Here is a 17572-nt window from a genome sequence, read left to right as displayed (position 1 = left end):
GCTGGGTGAATAAACCTAGAGAAGACTGCTTCTGAGGGGGAGGCAAATTCACCCAAAGGACCGGTTGGAAGAGGAAGAGGGGTGGGCAGAGAGAGATGCACCACACCCTCCAGCAAGGTGTCCAAGCGCAGCGTTCAACTGTCCCTACAGCAGACCTTTGAACAGAAGCGCAAATACACTACCACTCACCCACATGCACAAGCCCTAAATGTGCACAGTTCTGTGGGCCAAAAAGTGGGGGAGAGGAGGGGTGGAGCAGGCAGCTTGTCAAGCACTGGAAGGGGACACATTCTCCAAGGCCTTTGAAAGTTTCATGTCACCCCAGCAAGACTGTCACCCGTCCCCAGTATGGACAGAGTAGGGGGGAGGTGTTCAGAAAGATGGTGAGGGAATACTAAGCTGACCATACAATGTTTGTGATCACTCTGCTCCATACACTACTGGGTTGTAAAGCTGGACACGTAGCCTGAACTGGTGCTTTACACCTTGAAGGATCCACGCCGGCCTCATCTACTTTGTTCACTGAGCTCTCACCGCCATGCTGTCAGGAATAATTTTTGGGAGGTTCCACGCCTGCCTCATCTACCTTATTCACTGAGTTCTCATCGCCATGCTGTGTCAGGCCTAATTTTTGGGAGGTTCAACTGCTGCCTCATCTACCTTGTTTAAGGAGTTCTCACCGCAATGCTGTGTCAGGCCTAATTTTTAGGAGGTTGAACGCCTGCGCAATCTACCTTGTTCACTGAGTTCTCACCGCCATGCTGTGTCAGGCATAATTTATTATTGGGATCCTTGTGTTTTCCATTTTGAACCATTTAAGTTGTGGATGTAAACTTGCTGTGGGTGTCCTCTGCTGTCCTTTCATTTTGTAGCTGTTTCAAAGGCAGAATTCAGCAGCTCGGTAAAGGTCACTTTATCGGCTGTTTTTTTTTTTTTAATCTTTGATTTCAAATCAAATCGACTTCAATTCAAGTGCTATTTTGCAGGGCTGTCTGGTCATTTGTTGTATCTCCAAGATACACGCCACAGCTAAAAGAAACAGACAGTGAAAATGGTGGAAAAAGTCCGCCCACCACTACCGCACTTGCCCTCTTTTGGATACTCTTTAACCCCTTCTGGACCGGGCTAATTTTCGTTTTTGCTTTTTCGTTTTTTTTCTCCTTGTGCTTAAAAGGTCATAGCGCTTGCATTTTTACACCTACAGACCCACATGAGCCCTTATCCTTATTTTTTGAGCCACTAATTGTACTTTGCAATGACAGGCTTAATGTAAAGTACACTGCGAAACCAGAAAAAAAATAAATGTGTGGTGAAATTGAAAAAAAATTTGATGGCTTTTAAAAATTTCAAACCATTGTTAACAAATATACTGTATGTTTCTTAAAATCGCTGTATTACCATGCTTACAGCGCTTTTATCCTTTGGTCTATGGGGCTGTGTGAGGTGTCATTTTTTGCGCCATGATGTTTACTTTCGATCGGTACCTTGATTGTGCAAATGCAACTTTTTGATCGCTTTTTATTGCCATTTTTCTGGATGCGACCAAAGATGCACAATTTTGCACTTTGGAATTTTTTTGTGCTTACACCGTTTACCGTGAGGGATCATGAATTAAATAAATTTATAGTTTGGACTATTACGCACGCGGCGATACCAAACATGTTTGTTTATTTATTTTTATTTATAAAATGGTAAAAGGGGGGGTGATTCAAACTTTTATTGGGGAGGGGATTATTTATTAATAATACAACTGCAGCCAAAAGCAATATAATGCCAAGCCGGGATCAGTGCCATTACAGCGCAGACCCCGGCCGGCACCAGACACGGAGATCTCTCCTCCATGACAACGTCACGGGTGGGCGATCTCCCCACTACACCACCAGGGAACGGCTGCAGTTAGTCTTCAGATGCAGCTGTCATCTTTGACAGCGGCATCTGAAGACTTAATTAGCGGCCCCGCTCTGAACTCCCCCACCCGCACGAGGGCGTACATTAACGTCCTTGTGCGGGAAAAGGTTAAAGGATTAAAAGTATATTCATTCAAATTCCGGGGCCTCTTAAGAAGACTGTATTGTTATTTCTTCGTCCCTACCTCCAATGATTTGCCTCTCATGCACAACTGCATGAGGGGGTGAGGCTAAATCTAGCCATAATCCGGCTATTTTTATTGGATGATTGTATTGTCCATTTCATACCATGTTATTGTCAATAAAAAAAAAAAATCAAACTTCAAACTCAAAATAAAATTACCCCAACTGCTAAAGTAGTCAGGGGGTGTCATGCCCCAGCCCTGGTCAGTCTAGTAACTTAAAAAGACAAGTTATGAAGGAGAAGTCCGGCCAAAATTATTTTTTTATATGTTATTACTTATGGAAAGTTAATGTACATTAATTATGGGAAATGCACATATAGGGCTATTTCCCTTAATTTAGTGTATCAGGAAGTGTTAGAATTCTCTCAGATCCAGTGACGTCACGACGAATGGTGTAATTCCTATGGAGTGTCCAGCAGGGGGCGCTCTCTATATAGAAGTCAATGAGTACCATTGACTTCTATATATAGTGCGCCCCTGCTGGACACTCCATAGGAATTACAGTGTATGTAATGTAATGTTATGTACTATACTTTTGGGGACTTCATGAATGCAGTTATGGAATACTTTGGGGAGCAAGTGTCCTTGCTCCCCAAAATATCCCATAAATGTATTCAATGAATAGATTTGCAGGGCACCGAGCAGGGAGGGAGAGGAGTGCCATCTACCTCCCCCGTCCCTGCATTATCTGCAGATAATGGGGGAGTAGTACTTTGTATATGTGCCCAGCACCGAGCAGGGAGGGGGGAGGTAGATGGCACTTCTCTCCCTCCCTGCTCGGTGCCCTGCAAATCTATTCATTGAATACATTTATGGGATACTTTGGGGAGCAAGGACACTTGCTCCCCAAAGTATTCCATAACTGCATTCATGAAGTCCCCAAAAGTACAGTACATAACATTACATTACATACACTGTAATTCCTATGGAGTGTCCAGCAGGGGCGCACTATATATAGAAGTCAATGGTACTCATTGACTTCTATATAGAGAGCGCCCCCTGCTGAACACTCCATAGGAATTACACCATTCGTTGTGACGTCACTGGATCTGAGAGAATTCTAACACTTCCTGATACACTAAAGTAAGGGAAATAGCAGTATATGAGCATTTCCCATAATTAATGTACATTAGAAAATTGTATAACTTTCCATAAGTAATAACATATAAAAAAAATAATTTTGGCCGGACTTCTCCTTTAAGGGGGGAGGAGGGGAGCAGTCAGCTTGTCAGGCACTGGCAGGGGAACACTCTCCAAGGCCTTTGACCTTCAAAGTGACCTACAGGCCTTTGACCTTGGTCGCATGTGCCTTGCCCATCTTTGTCTGGGTCAGCACTATTGTCTTGAGGTTGACCACCAGGCTTTTGTCCAGAATTTGGCGTAATGGTGTGATTAGGCAGCCTCAGAGGCATCCATACAGTATATGCTGCCCCTGCTGTTTCCTGTCTATTTCCGTGGTGTTTCCATTTTCTGAGGTTGACAGGTTTTCAAGCAACCTTCCCTGGGCCGAGCTTGGGTCCCCTGCAAAAATGCTCGATTTGATTGACTTCAATGGGGTTCATTACTCGAAACAAGCACCCAAGTATCGTCTCCATTATCGAGCACCCGAGCATTTTAGTACTCACTAATCACTAATAATAATCACCTGTCCACACATTCATCACACTTCCCACCATGGCCAAGACCAAAGAGCTGTCTAAGGACACCACGGACAACACTGTAGACCTGCACAAGGCTGGGATGGGCTACAGGACAATAGGCAGCAACTTGATAAGAAAGCAACAACTGCTGGTGCAATTGTTAAATTGGGCACTATGTTATGCTAACACTCTTATGAGGGAGGACACCAGGTAGCAGATGACAGCACTAAGGCAGCGCCAAGTAGCAGATGACAGCACAGGGCGGGGTAGGGGGATGATTGAACTACCACTCCTGTCATTGCTCCTGCAGTAGTGGATTATAATTGGTCTGTATTGGGTGGTAGCCCGGGGCCCTGAGCTCCTGGGGGGCCCATGGCCACCCAAAAAGACATAATTTTAGTGGTGAAATGTCTCCTGGCTACAGTTCTGCCATCATTTACAAAAAACACTGTTTTCTACAGCAATTTTGCACAATTCAGGGCATCATGACATTATCTATCCTGTACTATGAACACCGCGCTAGTGCTGCTATAGTTACAGTGTGGGGGGGGGGGGGGGGGCAGGGCCGTTTTAATACATTGGTGGGCCCAGTGCACAGCCCTCAAGAGTGGGCCCCCCCTTCCCTTTCGGCACATTGTATAATGTACTGAATTTGCCCCCACACTGTATCAAGAGCCCCAATACATACAGTAGTTACCTTATAACACTATTTCCACCATACAGTGATTACATATTACATAAAAACTGCACTAAACAAAACAGAAAGATATCACCAATGATACCATTACATAATACCGCCACATCATGACCCCTAACACTACAACCCTATAACAGAGTGCAGTTACATCCAGTGACTCACTGGGGGCGTCTTCTCCGATCAGGGTCTGTCACCTTTTCTTTTTCTCTCCATTCAGCCTAAGCCACCTTGAAGTCTTCTCCTGGCTGTGAATCTTCTCTCCAGAATCTGCCAGACAAATATTTTAGGCTCCAACACATACAGTAGTTAGGTCCCTTGTACCCCTATACAGTAGTTACACCCCTCTGTACCCATACATAGTTACACCCCTCTGTGCCTCCATAGTTTTAAGGTGTCCCTGTAGTATATAGCCCCTCATGTGCTCCTCCAGTTATATACAGCCCTCCTGTGCGCTCCCCCATTAGTATATAGCCCCCCTGTGCACTCTCCCCAGTAGTATATAGCCCCCCCTGTGCTCTCCCACAATAGTATATAGCCCCCCTGTGCTCTCCCACAATAGTATATAGCCCCCCTGTGCTCTCCCACAATAGTATATAGCCCCCCTGTGCTCTCCAATAGTATATAGACCCCTATGCTCTCCCACAATAGTATATAGCCCCCTGTGCTCTCCCCCAATAGTATATAGCCCCCCTGTGCTCCCCCCAATAGTATATAGCCCCCCTGTGCTCTCCCCAATAGTATATAGCTCCCCTGTGCTCCCCAATAGTATATAGCCCCCCTGTGCTCTCCATAATATATAGCCCCCTGTGCTCTCCATAATATATAGCTCCCCTGTGCTCCCCAATAGTATATAGCTCCCCTGTGCTCTCCATAATATATAGCTCCCCTGTGCTCTCCCCCATAGTATATAGACCCCTGTGCTCTCCCACAATAGTATATAGCCCCCCTGTGCTCTCCCACAATAGTATATAGCCCCCCTGTGCTCTCCCCCAATAGTATATAGCCCCCCTGTGCTCTCCAATAGTATATAGACCCCTATGCTCTCCCACAATAGTATATAGCCCCCCTGTGCTCTCCCCCAATAGTATATAGCCCCCCTGTGCTCTCCCCCATAGTATATAGACCCCTGTGCTCCTCAATAGTATATAGCTCCCTGTGCTCCCCAATAGTATATAGCCCCCTGTGCTCTCCCCAATAGTATATAGCCCCCCTGTGCTCCCCAATAGTATATAGACCCCTGTGCTCCCCAATAGTATATAGCTCCCCTTTGCTCCCCAGTAGTATATAGCCCCCTGTGCTCCCCAGTAGTATATAGCTCCCCTGTGCTCCCCAGTAGTATATAGCCCCCCTGTGCTCTCCATAATATATAGCCCCCCTGTGCTCTCCCCCATAGTATATAGACCCCTGTGCTCCTCAATAGTATATAGCTCCCTGTGCTCCCCAATAGTATATAGCTCCCCTGTGCTCCCCAATAGTATATAGCCCCCTGTGCTCCCCAATAGTATATAGCTCCCCTGTGCTCCCCCATAGTATATAGCCCCTGTGCTCCCCAGTAGTATATAGCTCCCCTGTGCTCCCCCATAGTATATAGCCCCCTGTGCTCCCCAGTAGTATATAGCCCCCTGTGCTCCCCAGTAGTATATAGCTCCCCTGTGCTCCCCAGTAGTATATAGCTCCCCTGTGCTCCCCAGTAGTATATAGCTCCCCTGTGCTCCCCCATAGTATATAGCTCCCCTGTGCTCCCCCATAGTATATAGCCCCCTGTGCTCCCCAGTAGTATATAGTCCCCTGTGCTCCCCCATAGTATATAGCTCCTCTGTGCTCCCCCATAGTATATAGACCCCTGTGCTCCCCAATAGTATATAGCCCCCTGTGCTCCCCCATAGTATATAGCCCCCCTGTGCTCCCCCATAGTATATAGCTCCCCTGTGCTCCCCCATAGTATATAGCTCCCCCATAGTATATAGCCCCCTGTGCTCCCCCATAGTATATAGCCCCCCTGTGCTCCCCCATAGTATATAGCTCCCCTGTGCTCCCCCATAGTATATAGCCCCCTGTGCTCCCCCATAGTATATAGCTCCCCTGTGCTCCCCCATAGTATATAGCCCCCTGTGCTCCCCCATTGTATATAGCTCCCTGTGCTCCCCAGTAGTATATAGCCCCCTGTGCTCCCCAGTAGTATATAGCTCCCTGTGCTCCCCCATAGTATATAGCCCCCTGTGCCCCCCATAGTATATAGCCCCCTGTGCTCCCCCATAGTATATAGCCCCCTGTGCTCCCCCATAGTATATAGCCCCCTGTGCTCCCCCATAGTATATAGCCCCCTGTGCTCCCCCATAGTATATAGCCCCCTGTCCTCCCCCATAGTATATAGCCCCCTGTCCTCCCCCATAGTATATAGCCCCCTGTGCCCCCCATAGTATATAGAACCCTGTGCCCCCCCCCATAGTATATAGCCCCCTGTGCCCCCCCCCCCATAGTATATAGCTCCCCCTCCCATATAACATTGAAAAAAACAAACACTTACTCACCTAGGTCCTCGCGTTCTTCTTCTCTTCTCTCTTGTGGCCGCACTTCCTGCGGTCACAAGAGGCTGCACTCCCCTTACCCTCGCGCCAACGCTCCAGTGACGTCGGGTGCTAGAGGGAGAGTGCAGCCTTTTGTGACCGCAGGAAGTGCGGCCACAAGAGTGACTGACAGGGAGGGAGCCAATGGCTCTCTCTCTGTCAGTGTCGCTGCTGCTGCATCGCTGAAGCGCCGCAGCAGCAGCAGACGGGGGCAGCGGCGAACGCCGGGGGGGCCCTGCAGGGGGCGCCATGGAGGGGTAAGTAGATTACCCATCCATGGCGCTCCCCCCTGACAGGCTGGTGGCCGCAGCGCTGTGCGACTGCATTGGTCGCACATAGCAACGGCCGGCCTGCTCGGGGGGGGGGGGGGCCCTTTAACCAGTGGGCCCGGTGCACGTGCACCATGTGCCCTCTGGTTAAAGCGGCCCTGGGGGGGGGGGGGGCCAGGCTTAGTGAACAGCCAGGGGCCTATGGTAAAGTTAATCCGCCCCTGTGCTCCTGGCCGTGGAACAGGAAGAGCCCTGTTTTCAGTTTTTACATGTCCTTTCGGCATATATTCCGCTCCCTGCTGGACCCTTCAATAACAACAACCCGGTTGGTATTTTCCTTTATTTGTTGTTTTTAGAGAAATTGAACCCCTCCTGATCTACTAAATTGAGGGAAATAGCAATATATATATATATATATATATATATATATATATATATATATATATACAGCACTTGTGCCTTTCCCATAACTACTGTACATTAGGAATTTGTCTAACTTTGCTAATGTAATAACATTTTTAAAACAAGACTGACCAGATATCATGCATTATGCTTCACACTGAGTGTATGCGCTATTGTATGAGAGACACTTATACTAGGAACTACAATGTGATACTCTGACTTGGTATTTGATGATACTATATCCCATATGAACGAAAACATGTTTTATCGAATGAGCGATTGTGATACTACTTGCTTTGTGTGCATATTTTTGTGGTTTGTTTGTGGAGGCGGCTGCTTGGTGTGCAAACGCGATGCAGACTACATTATAAGACTGGTATACAGGTTATGCGCAGGCGCAGCATGCACCATGTTTTTGGTGACCTAATATTTGATCTCCAGGGTTTAACTAATTTACAGGGATTATCCAGTGCTTCAAAAACATGTCCACACTTGCACCACTCTTGTCTCCAGATTGGATGGGGTTTAAAACTCAGTTCATTGAAGTAAATGGAGCTTAATTTCAAACCACACTGCAGACAAGAGTGATACAAAAGTTGCCATGTTTTTGTAGCGCTGGATAACCCCTTTAATGTTTCTGGAGACCTAAGCCACATGCGCATGTTGCAATACAAAAAAAAAGATAGCGCCAACCGGTGCAGGGATGACGCCATCACTCCAGGCATACAGAATTAATTGTTTGTTTTGTCTTTGTATTTAACTATTTTATATAAATATGGCATTTATAACTACTACCCACATCCCCAAGGACGATGTTGGACTGCAGAACGTGTGGGATTCCTTATTTTTCCCCACCTGACCTCATTATACTTGGACTGCACATGGTGAACTCTGATACACAGCTTCCTTCCTTACCCTATCTATCTATCTATCTATCTATCTCCTATCTGCAGTGTCCCAGAACAGCCCTTCTTATGCTCATACTTTTATTATAACCAGTTCTGTTCTGGAAAGCTATGGTCCACTGCAAACTGCGTGTATTGTGTCACCCCTGCAGTATTCGGGTCTGCTATTCCATTCATTTATTGCATGTATGTTCAGGTATCAGTGTCTAATGGTATTATGTCACCTCCTAGTGTTCAAGTATGGTATTTCTCATGTATATTTCTCTGTAAATGCCTAATGGTGTGATGATGCAATGGCTGGATGTCACGTGACTGTGCCCTGCTTCCATGGTAACACCAATGGTCATCGAGCTTTTGGCTGGGGTTACCATGTGACTTCCTGTGCTACCTCAGTCTATCTCCTTTCCCAGAGGGGATAGGGTGTGTTGCTCTGCTGTTCCTGTGCAGTCTAGTCTTGTCCTCCACCTTCAGGAGACAAGTTGTGAGTCTATTCCCTACCACCAAAGGGGATAGGTTGTGTGTCTGTTCTCTCTCCCTGCTAAGAGAGAGGCCTGTGTGTGCTCTGCTGCTCCAGTCCACTGGCCGTGTTCCTGTCTCAAGTCTCAAGATTCTCATCTGGGTGTCGATTCTTCAGTCATTCTTCAGTTCCTCTCATCATCATCTTCTTTAATCATCAACAGCAAGTATCTCATTCAAGTCTCATTCCACCCAGCATCTCAACTTAAGTTTCACTACTACTCCCATCATTCAGCACGCTACTCTCACAGCCTATTGCAGCATCACCCATTATTCTGCTTTATTCAGGATTGCCTTATTCCCGGTTGCATCCGGAGAGACTGTTACTACTAGTTACCACCGTTACAATAAATATACAACTACCATTGTTTCTGAACCTTGGCATTGGTGTGATAATTGGTGCCCTGACTAAGGACAACGAAGAATCGCACGCCCAGTATTCCCGCATGGTCAGGAGCCCGATATACAGCTGTATTACCCTCGTGCCTTCACCGTGACCACACTACATCCTACAGCTGCCCCGATTCCTGCCTGTTAGCACCATCTACACTGCGGAGTGGCCCCTAGGGGCCAGGGCATAGCATATCTATCTATCTATCTCCTATCTATCTATCTATCTCCTATCTATCTATCTATCTATCTATCTCCTATCTATCTATCTATCTATCTATCTCCTATCTATCTATCTATCTCCTATCTATCTATCTATCTATCTATCTATCTATCTATCTATCTCCTATCTATCTATCTATCTATCTATCTATCTATCTATCTATCTATCTCCTATCTATCGATCTATCTCCTACCTATCTATCATCTATCTATCTATCTCCTGTCTATCTATCTATCTCCTATCTATCTATCTATCTATCTATCTATCTATCTATCTATCTATCTCCTATCTATCTATCTATCTATCTATCTATCTATCTATCTCCTATCTATCTATCTATCTATCTATCTATCTATCTCCTATCTCCTATCTATCTATCTATCTATCTCCTATCTATCTATCTATCTATCTATCTATCTATCTATCTATCTATCTATCTATCTCCTATCTATCTATCTATCTCCTATCTATCTATCTATCTATCTATCTATCTCCTATCTATCTATCTATCTCCTATCTATCTATCTATCTATCTATCTATCTATCTCCTATCTATCTATCTATCTCCTATCTATCTATCTATGTATCTCCTATCTATCTATCTATCTCCTATCTATCTATCTATCTCCTATCTATCTATCTATCTATCTCCTATCTATCTATTTCCTATCTATCTATCTATCTATCTATTTATCTATCTCCTATCTATCTATCTATCTATCTATCTATCTCCTATCTATCTATCCATCTACCTCCTATCTATCTATCTATCTATCTATCTATCTATCTATCTATCTCCTATCTATCTATCTATCTATCTCCTATCTATCTATCTCCTATCTCCTATCTATCTCCTATCTATCTCCTATCTATCTATCTATCTATCTATCTATCTATCTATCTATCTATCTATCTCCTATCTATCTATCTCCTATCTATCTATCTATCTATCTATCTATCTATCTATCTATCTCCTATCTATCTCCTATCTATCTCCTATCTATCTATCTATCTATCTATCTATCTATCTATCTATCTCCTATCTATCTATCTATCTCCTATCTCCTATCTATCTCCTATCTATCTATCTATCTATCTATCTATCTATCTATCTATCTATCTATCTATCTATCTCCTATCTCCTATCTATCTATCTATCTATCTATCTATCTATCTATCTATCTCCTATCTATCTATCTATCTCCTATCTATCTATCTATCTATCTATCTATCTATCTATCTCCTATCTATCTATCTATCTCCTATCTATCTATCTCCTATCTATCTATCTATCTATCTATCTATCTATCTATCTATCTATCTATCTCCTATCTATCTATCTCCTATCTCCTATCTATCTCCTATCTATCTATCTATCTCCTATCTATCTATCTATCTATCTATCTATCTATCTCCTATCTATCTCCTATCTATCTATCTATCTATCTATCTATCTATCTATCTATCTATCTCCTATCTATCTATCTATCTCCTATCTATCTATCTCCTATCTATCTATCTATCTATCTATCTATCTATCTATCTCCTATCTATCTATCTCCTATCTCCTATCTATCTCCTATCTATCTATCTATCTATCTCCTATCTATCTATCTATCTATCTATCTATCTATCTCCTATCTATCTCCTATCTATCTATCTCCTATCTCCTATCTATCTCCTATCTATCTATCTATCTATCTATCTATCTATCTCCTATCTATCTATCTATCTATCTATCTATCTATCTATCTATCTATCTATCTATCTCCTATCTATCTATCTATCTATCTATCTATCTATCTATCTATCTATCTCCTATCTATCTCCTATCTATCTATCTATCTCCTATCTATCTCCTATCTCCTATCTATCTATCTCCTATCTATCTATCTATCTCCTATCTATCTATCTATCTATCTATCTATCTATCTATCTATCTATCTATCTATCTATTTATCTCCTATCTATCTCCTATCTATCTCCTATCTATCTATCTATCTATCTCCTATCTATCTATCTCCTATCTATATATCTATCTATCTCCTATCTATCTATCTATCTATCTATCTATCTATCTATCTATCTATCTATCTATCTATCTATCTGGTTATACGGCCCAGGCCCCAGTCTTGTGTGTATGCTTCCTGTTTGTGTGCCTCTTGTCAGCTGCCGGAGGGTCCAAAGCAGCAAAGTCTTGTGTTTGTGTTGGTCAGCAAATGGGGAGTGTTCATGGCAACATGGTGTCTGAATATGCTCAAGTGTCAATCTATGCTCATGTTACGGCCCACGAGCAGAGTGTAAAACGTGCAACCCAGCAGAACCCTAACCTGGTCAACACCGACCCCCAGATCCCAGACAGGAGATGGCTGGGAGTCATTCAGGTCTGGATGGAGGAAACTGGTCATTCTTCAAATTGCTGTATTCTGTGTTTATAATGTGTAGAATTACAAAGGAGCGGAAAGAAAAAGGGATTAATGGGTCCGTCAGCCCAGATTGGGTGTGAGCCAGTGATTCGTATTAGTAATATCACCGTAGACAGGAGACCACTGTGGGTCAAATAACACTAAAATGTAACTTTTATTATAATAGTTAAAAAGGTGCAAGCCTCAGAATGGTCCACACCTATTCACACTACATATCAACAATACAATAGAAAAAGTGTTGGATCAAACAAAGAGTAGGGGGGTATAAACCCAAAATAGATGGGAGGGTCATACACAGGGAAAAGGAAAAGAAAAAACGGACACAGGGAATGTATGCCCTGTTCTAGATAAACTATGATCTTTCCCTGCCTTTTGGGGAACCCACCTCCTTAACAGGGTGTCCAAAGAAAACTATATACATATATACAAAAAGGGTAAGTATGTCCATAGATAAGAGGAAAAACGTGATGTTGTTATAGAGTATCGCTATGTTCAGAATATATCAACAATGAGTTATTATGTTCCAACGCGTTTCCCCTGGAAGGATATGTGTAAATATCTCACAGGTTCATCAGGGAACTTATACTTAATTTCACTGCGGTAAAGCAAAGGGCGTATTGAGTACACATACTTAAAATAGATGCGTGACCTAAGATGCTAGGTAACAATATATACTGCCAAACAGTAAGATAAACTGATAAATATAGTCAGCCAAGGAATACAACCACAACCATCTCCCAACAGGATCCCAAACACAAGCAGATGTATAGGAAAGAATAGCAATAGGCGTACCCCTAGGATAACCCTGGGGGACAAGTTAAATAGTGATAATCAATAGGTGCTCATAATTTAGGAGATATGATAAATGTAACAGATACAGGTGGATATAGTCACTTAGCTATGGTCCTGTGATGAAAGGCTGAGTCTGATGATGGCCAAGCCAGAAACGGCCCGTACGGTATGGATGGTGACTACATGGGAGCAGCTGTACAGCCGGCTAGGATACATGAGGCAGTATGTGAATTTATAATGTGTAACCACAATTGTTTCCCCAGGATCTCCCTTCATCCGGTTATATGGGTCAGACAGAAGATGCCAGGGAGTCGTTCAGGTCTGGATGGAGGACGCATGGCATTCCTTATGTAAGACAGCTCTAGATGGTGACTTATCTGCAAGCATATGCAGAATGAAGAATTGTGGGAAACCAATGCTACATATGACTGGCCAAGAACTGAATGTTTCATCTCCATTCCTGAATGTCACGTGTAACTCATTAGATGACATAAAGAACTGCAGCTTCTCGCAGGCAGCGGAGGATGAGTGTCATGGAGCCGCCTTCCTAAACTGCTCAGGTAACAATGTCATAAATTCATCTCATGTCCTAGACTTCTTTGTCCCCCTGTGATGCCCATGGGGAGGATGGGTTGAGTATGGTAGAAGTATCAGTACTGACAGCTACTCTGTCGGTAAGGTGACAGTGAAGGGGAGTAACAGTTATATGGTGTGTACAGGTGAGACAGCCCAGACACACCCAAATGGAGATAAACTTTACTAAAGATCCAGATGACAGTAGAGATGGATGGAGATTGGGTGCGGTACGGACCCTGGATGGAGACTGGGCGCGGTACGGACCTTTGATGGAGACTGGGCGCGGTACGGAGCCTGGATGGAGACTGGGCGCGGTACTGACCCTCGATGGAGACTGGGCGCGGTACAGACCATGGATGGAGACTGGGCGCGGTACGGACCCTGGATGGAGACTGGGCGCGGTACTGACCCTCGATGGAGACTGGGCGCGGTACGGACCCTGGATGGAGACTGGGCGCGGTACTGACCTTCGATGGAGACTGGGCACGGTACGGACCCTGGATGGAGACTGGGCGCGGTACTGACCCTCGATGGAGACTGGGCGCGGTATGGACCCTGGATGGAGACTGGGCGTGGTACGGACCCTGGATGGAGACTGGGCGTGGTACTGACCCTCGATGGAGACTGGGCGCGGTACGGACCCTGGATGGAGACTGGGTGCGGTACGGACCCTGGATGGAGACTGGGCGCGGTACGGACCCTGGATGGAGACTGGGCGCGGTACGGACCCTCGATGGAGACTGGGCGCGGTACGGACCCTGGATGGAGACTGGGCGCGGTACGGACCCTGGATGGAGACTGGGCGCGGTACGGACCCTGGATGGAGACTGGGCGCGGTACGGACCCTCGATGGAGACTGGGCGCGGTACGGACCCTGGATGGAGACTGGGCGCGGTACGGACCCTGGATGGAGACTGGGCGCGGTACTGACCCTCGATGGAGACTGGGCGCGGTACGGACCCTGGATGGAGACTGGGCGCGGTACTGACCCTCGATGGAGACTGGGCGCGGTACGGACCCTGGATGGAGACTGGGCGCGGTACTGACCCTCGATGGAGACTGGGCGCGGTATGGACCCTGGATGGAGACTGGGCGCGGTACGGACCCTGGATGGAGACTGGGCGCGGTACGGACCCTGGATGGAGACTGGGCGCGGTACGGACCCTGGATGGAGACTGGGCGCGGTACGGACCCTGGATGGAGACTGGGCGCGGTACGGACCCTGGATGGAGACTGGGCGCGGTACGGACCCTGGATGGAGACTGGGCGCGGTACGGACCCTGGATGGAGACTGGGCGCGGTACGGACCCTGGATGGAGACTGGGCGCGGTACGGACCCTGGATGGAGACTGGGCGCGGTCAGACAATATAGTGTTTTGAGGGGCCACTACCCTCACTGATGACCCTATTATTATTATTATTTATATTCTTCATCCGGCGCTCTGCAGTGGTGTCAATCTGGCACTCATTGCTGCAAAGTGCCAGAAGAACGTTCATTAGAAGGGGCGGTTTGTCCAGGGCTGATCGGTTGCCTGAGGGGGCTAGCCCCGCCCCCACCGTACCAACGCCTCATTAGCATATGGATGAAACTGCAGAAAAACAACGTTGAGGCTGAAGATAAGCATAACCCGTGCGCTATAGGGACATAGCAGTTAGATGCTTCTGCTGATAGCACTTTGGATGCAATGATACACATGTATCTTTGTGTTTGCGCCATTTTATGAAGGCTTTTGCACCTTTTTTCTTTTTTTTTTGTGGTCAGAGACATGGTTTCATGTTAGCTACATTATTATTTAGATTTATTTGTGATTTCCTTAGTTTATGTGTAAAATTATGCAGCAGTGCTTCATTCCTACCATAGTTATTTAGCCAAGAAATTATGCACAAAAGTTACGCAACATTCATCAAGGCCTGAGCGCCTACTGATGGTACAATTTGCGGAAGGTCTGTGAGTAAAAAATGATACATGATAGAAGATCGATGGGAACGCTAGAAGACACAGAGATTGAGTGGATAATGTCACCATGCTGCCTGTGCCAGGACACAACGCAGCTGAGGGTCACTCTGACAAGCTATGAAGCAGGAGGGAAGGTACCGCTACCCAGTGCTCTGTGAGATGCGGCTGCGCTGAGAGTGTGAGGAGTGGAGAGAGCTGAGCAGGAGCTGCAGGAAGGTGTATATGGACACAAGGTGCATTGGGTGACATCGGCCAGCGTAACTAATAGGACACTGCTGGGGGTGGGGGGCTGGCTACTATATGGAACACTGCTGGGGGGGCTTGCTACTGTATAGGACACTATTGTGGGGGCTGGCTACTGTATGGAACACTACTTTGAGGGGGCTGGCTATTGTATGGGGCACTATTACGATGAGATGAGACTATTGTGGGTATTTACCATATCATTTTTGAAGTGCATATCGCTGGGTAACGCACACCGCACTGCCGCTATGAAAGGGCCAGAAATGCTAGTTGCACACTTCAGTATATATCGAGGTTCGCCTGCAACTTAAGCCGCTATTTTACGGGGCGATGCAGAGGAGCAAACTAGTGCCGACGGGTTAGCGCTTGCTTGCTCCTTGTTTCCTGCTCGCTGACGGGGCTATTACACGTGTCTGCAGCCGGTAAGAGCTGGGGGGGCCATGGGGAGCTGCAGGGGGGGCTGCCTGGGTGATCACTAGATCTTCGGGGCAGCCTATAGAAGATAGCGGCGGTGCTCCTATTCCACAGAGCGATGTCAGCATATCGCTGCTATCTATATCGTTGCCGTTTTAACATGTTGAAAGACAACGATCAGCTGACATTGTGCATGATGATCGCTTTGTGTAATAGGGCCTTTAGTCCAAACTTTTACTTTTGGCCCAGTGTGTATTTGTGTGTGACACCCCTGCTGTAGACCATCATTAGAGAGCGCAGCTCAGGAGGTAAAACTCCTCTAATACTTCAAGTGGGAGATTCTGGCATTTCTTCACTTTATCCCTATTTTTATATTCTATTATAGACCTGTCAGTGGTGTCATTGTCTGTATCATCTACAGAGCAAGTCATCTTACGCCTCTCAGGATCTCATGGTCCCTGTGCTGGTCGTGTGGAGATCTTCATGGATGGAGTCTGGGGCTCTGTGTGTCATGATGGTTGGGATGCCCTGGATGCAGAGGTTACGTGTCGACACCTGAAGTGTGGTTCAGCCTTATCGGCACTGGGAGGGTCTCATTTTGGAAGTGGACCCGCAGAAATCCATCTAAATGAAGTAGATTGCAGAGGTGGTGAAAATCTTCTATGGGATTGTTCAGCACATAAAAAACAAGAGTGTTCCCTGGGTGAACATGCGGGAGTCATCTGTGCAGGTGAGAGGCTACAGCCATTCCTTCCTGCCCAGTATAAGGTCAGCGAGCCTACAACCTGTCTCGTCTTCTGTGTTCCCACAATGCAGATTATCGGGATGTGCGGCTGTCTGGAGGGACAAACAACTGCTCGGGCCGTGTGGAGGTTTATCTCCATGGAGTGTGGGCGACCATCTGTGATAACCACTGGTTTAAAGAAGATTCTAATATGCTTTGCAACTATCTTGGATGTGGATCCTTCCAAAATCAGACAAGACATGAGCACTCCCCTAGTATGTATGCATCTGTAATCTGCTCGAACGCTAAATCCCCCTGGGACTGCAATATGTATAAGAAGAAGGCTCATATGTGCCTCCCTTCCAAAGCTGTCGGGCTCATATGTCAAGGTAAGAGCGGTCCAATACTTATTGTCTTGTTACAAAAGAGCCTAAAAGTATATAGCCCAACGGGGCGTCCTCTGGTGTAGAGATACAAGCCGTCCATCTATTATGGCTCATAGTGTCACCCAGCAGAAGGACATATGTTGGTGTGTTCTGTCCGTCTGAGTCCAGGATAAACGTAACCACTTGAATGCTTTACTGGAACATTTCTTAAAGTGACAGTACTGCTTAAAGTGCCACTGTTGTTATATATGTATATAACAACATATATATATATATATATATATATATATATATATATATATATATATGATATAAAGCAAGTATGCAATATACACTCATTATTTTTCTTGTTG

The 17572-nt window shown here is 45.8% G+C and overlaps 1 protein-coding gene across 4 annotated transcripts in view; it reads left to right on the top strand.

Moving 5' to 3' along the window:
- LOC138794572 (T-cell differentiation antigen CD6-like) overlaps positions 1-17572 on the top strand; it is a 141512-nt gene that overhangs the window by 15596 nt on the left and 108344 nt on the right. For all 4 annotated transcript variants that reach the window (XM_069973327.1, XM_069973328.1, XM_069973329.1 and 1 more), the window contains exons 2-4: positions 13183-13479; positions 16531-16839; positions 16926-17222. In XM_069973327.1, coding sequence (XP_069829428.1) covers positions 13183-13479; positions 16531-16839; positions 16926-17222 — 903 coding nt within the window. The remainder of the gene's footprint in view (positions 1-13182; positions 13480-16530; positions 16840-16925; positions 17223-17572) is intronic.

Source organism: Dendropsophus ebraccatus, chromosome 6, assembly GCF_027789765.1.
Source record: "Dendropsophus ebraccatus isolate aDenEbr1 chromosome 6, aDenEbr1.pat, whole genome shotgun sequence".
NCBI lineage: Eukaryota > Metazoa > Chordata > Amphibia > Anura > Hylidae > Dendropsophus > Dendropsophus ebraccatus.
Note: the sequence above shows the minus strand (reverse complement) of the source record. Positions and strands in the feature narration are given on the sequence as shown.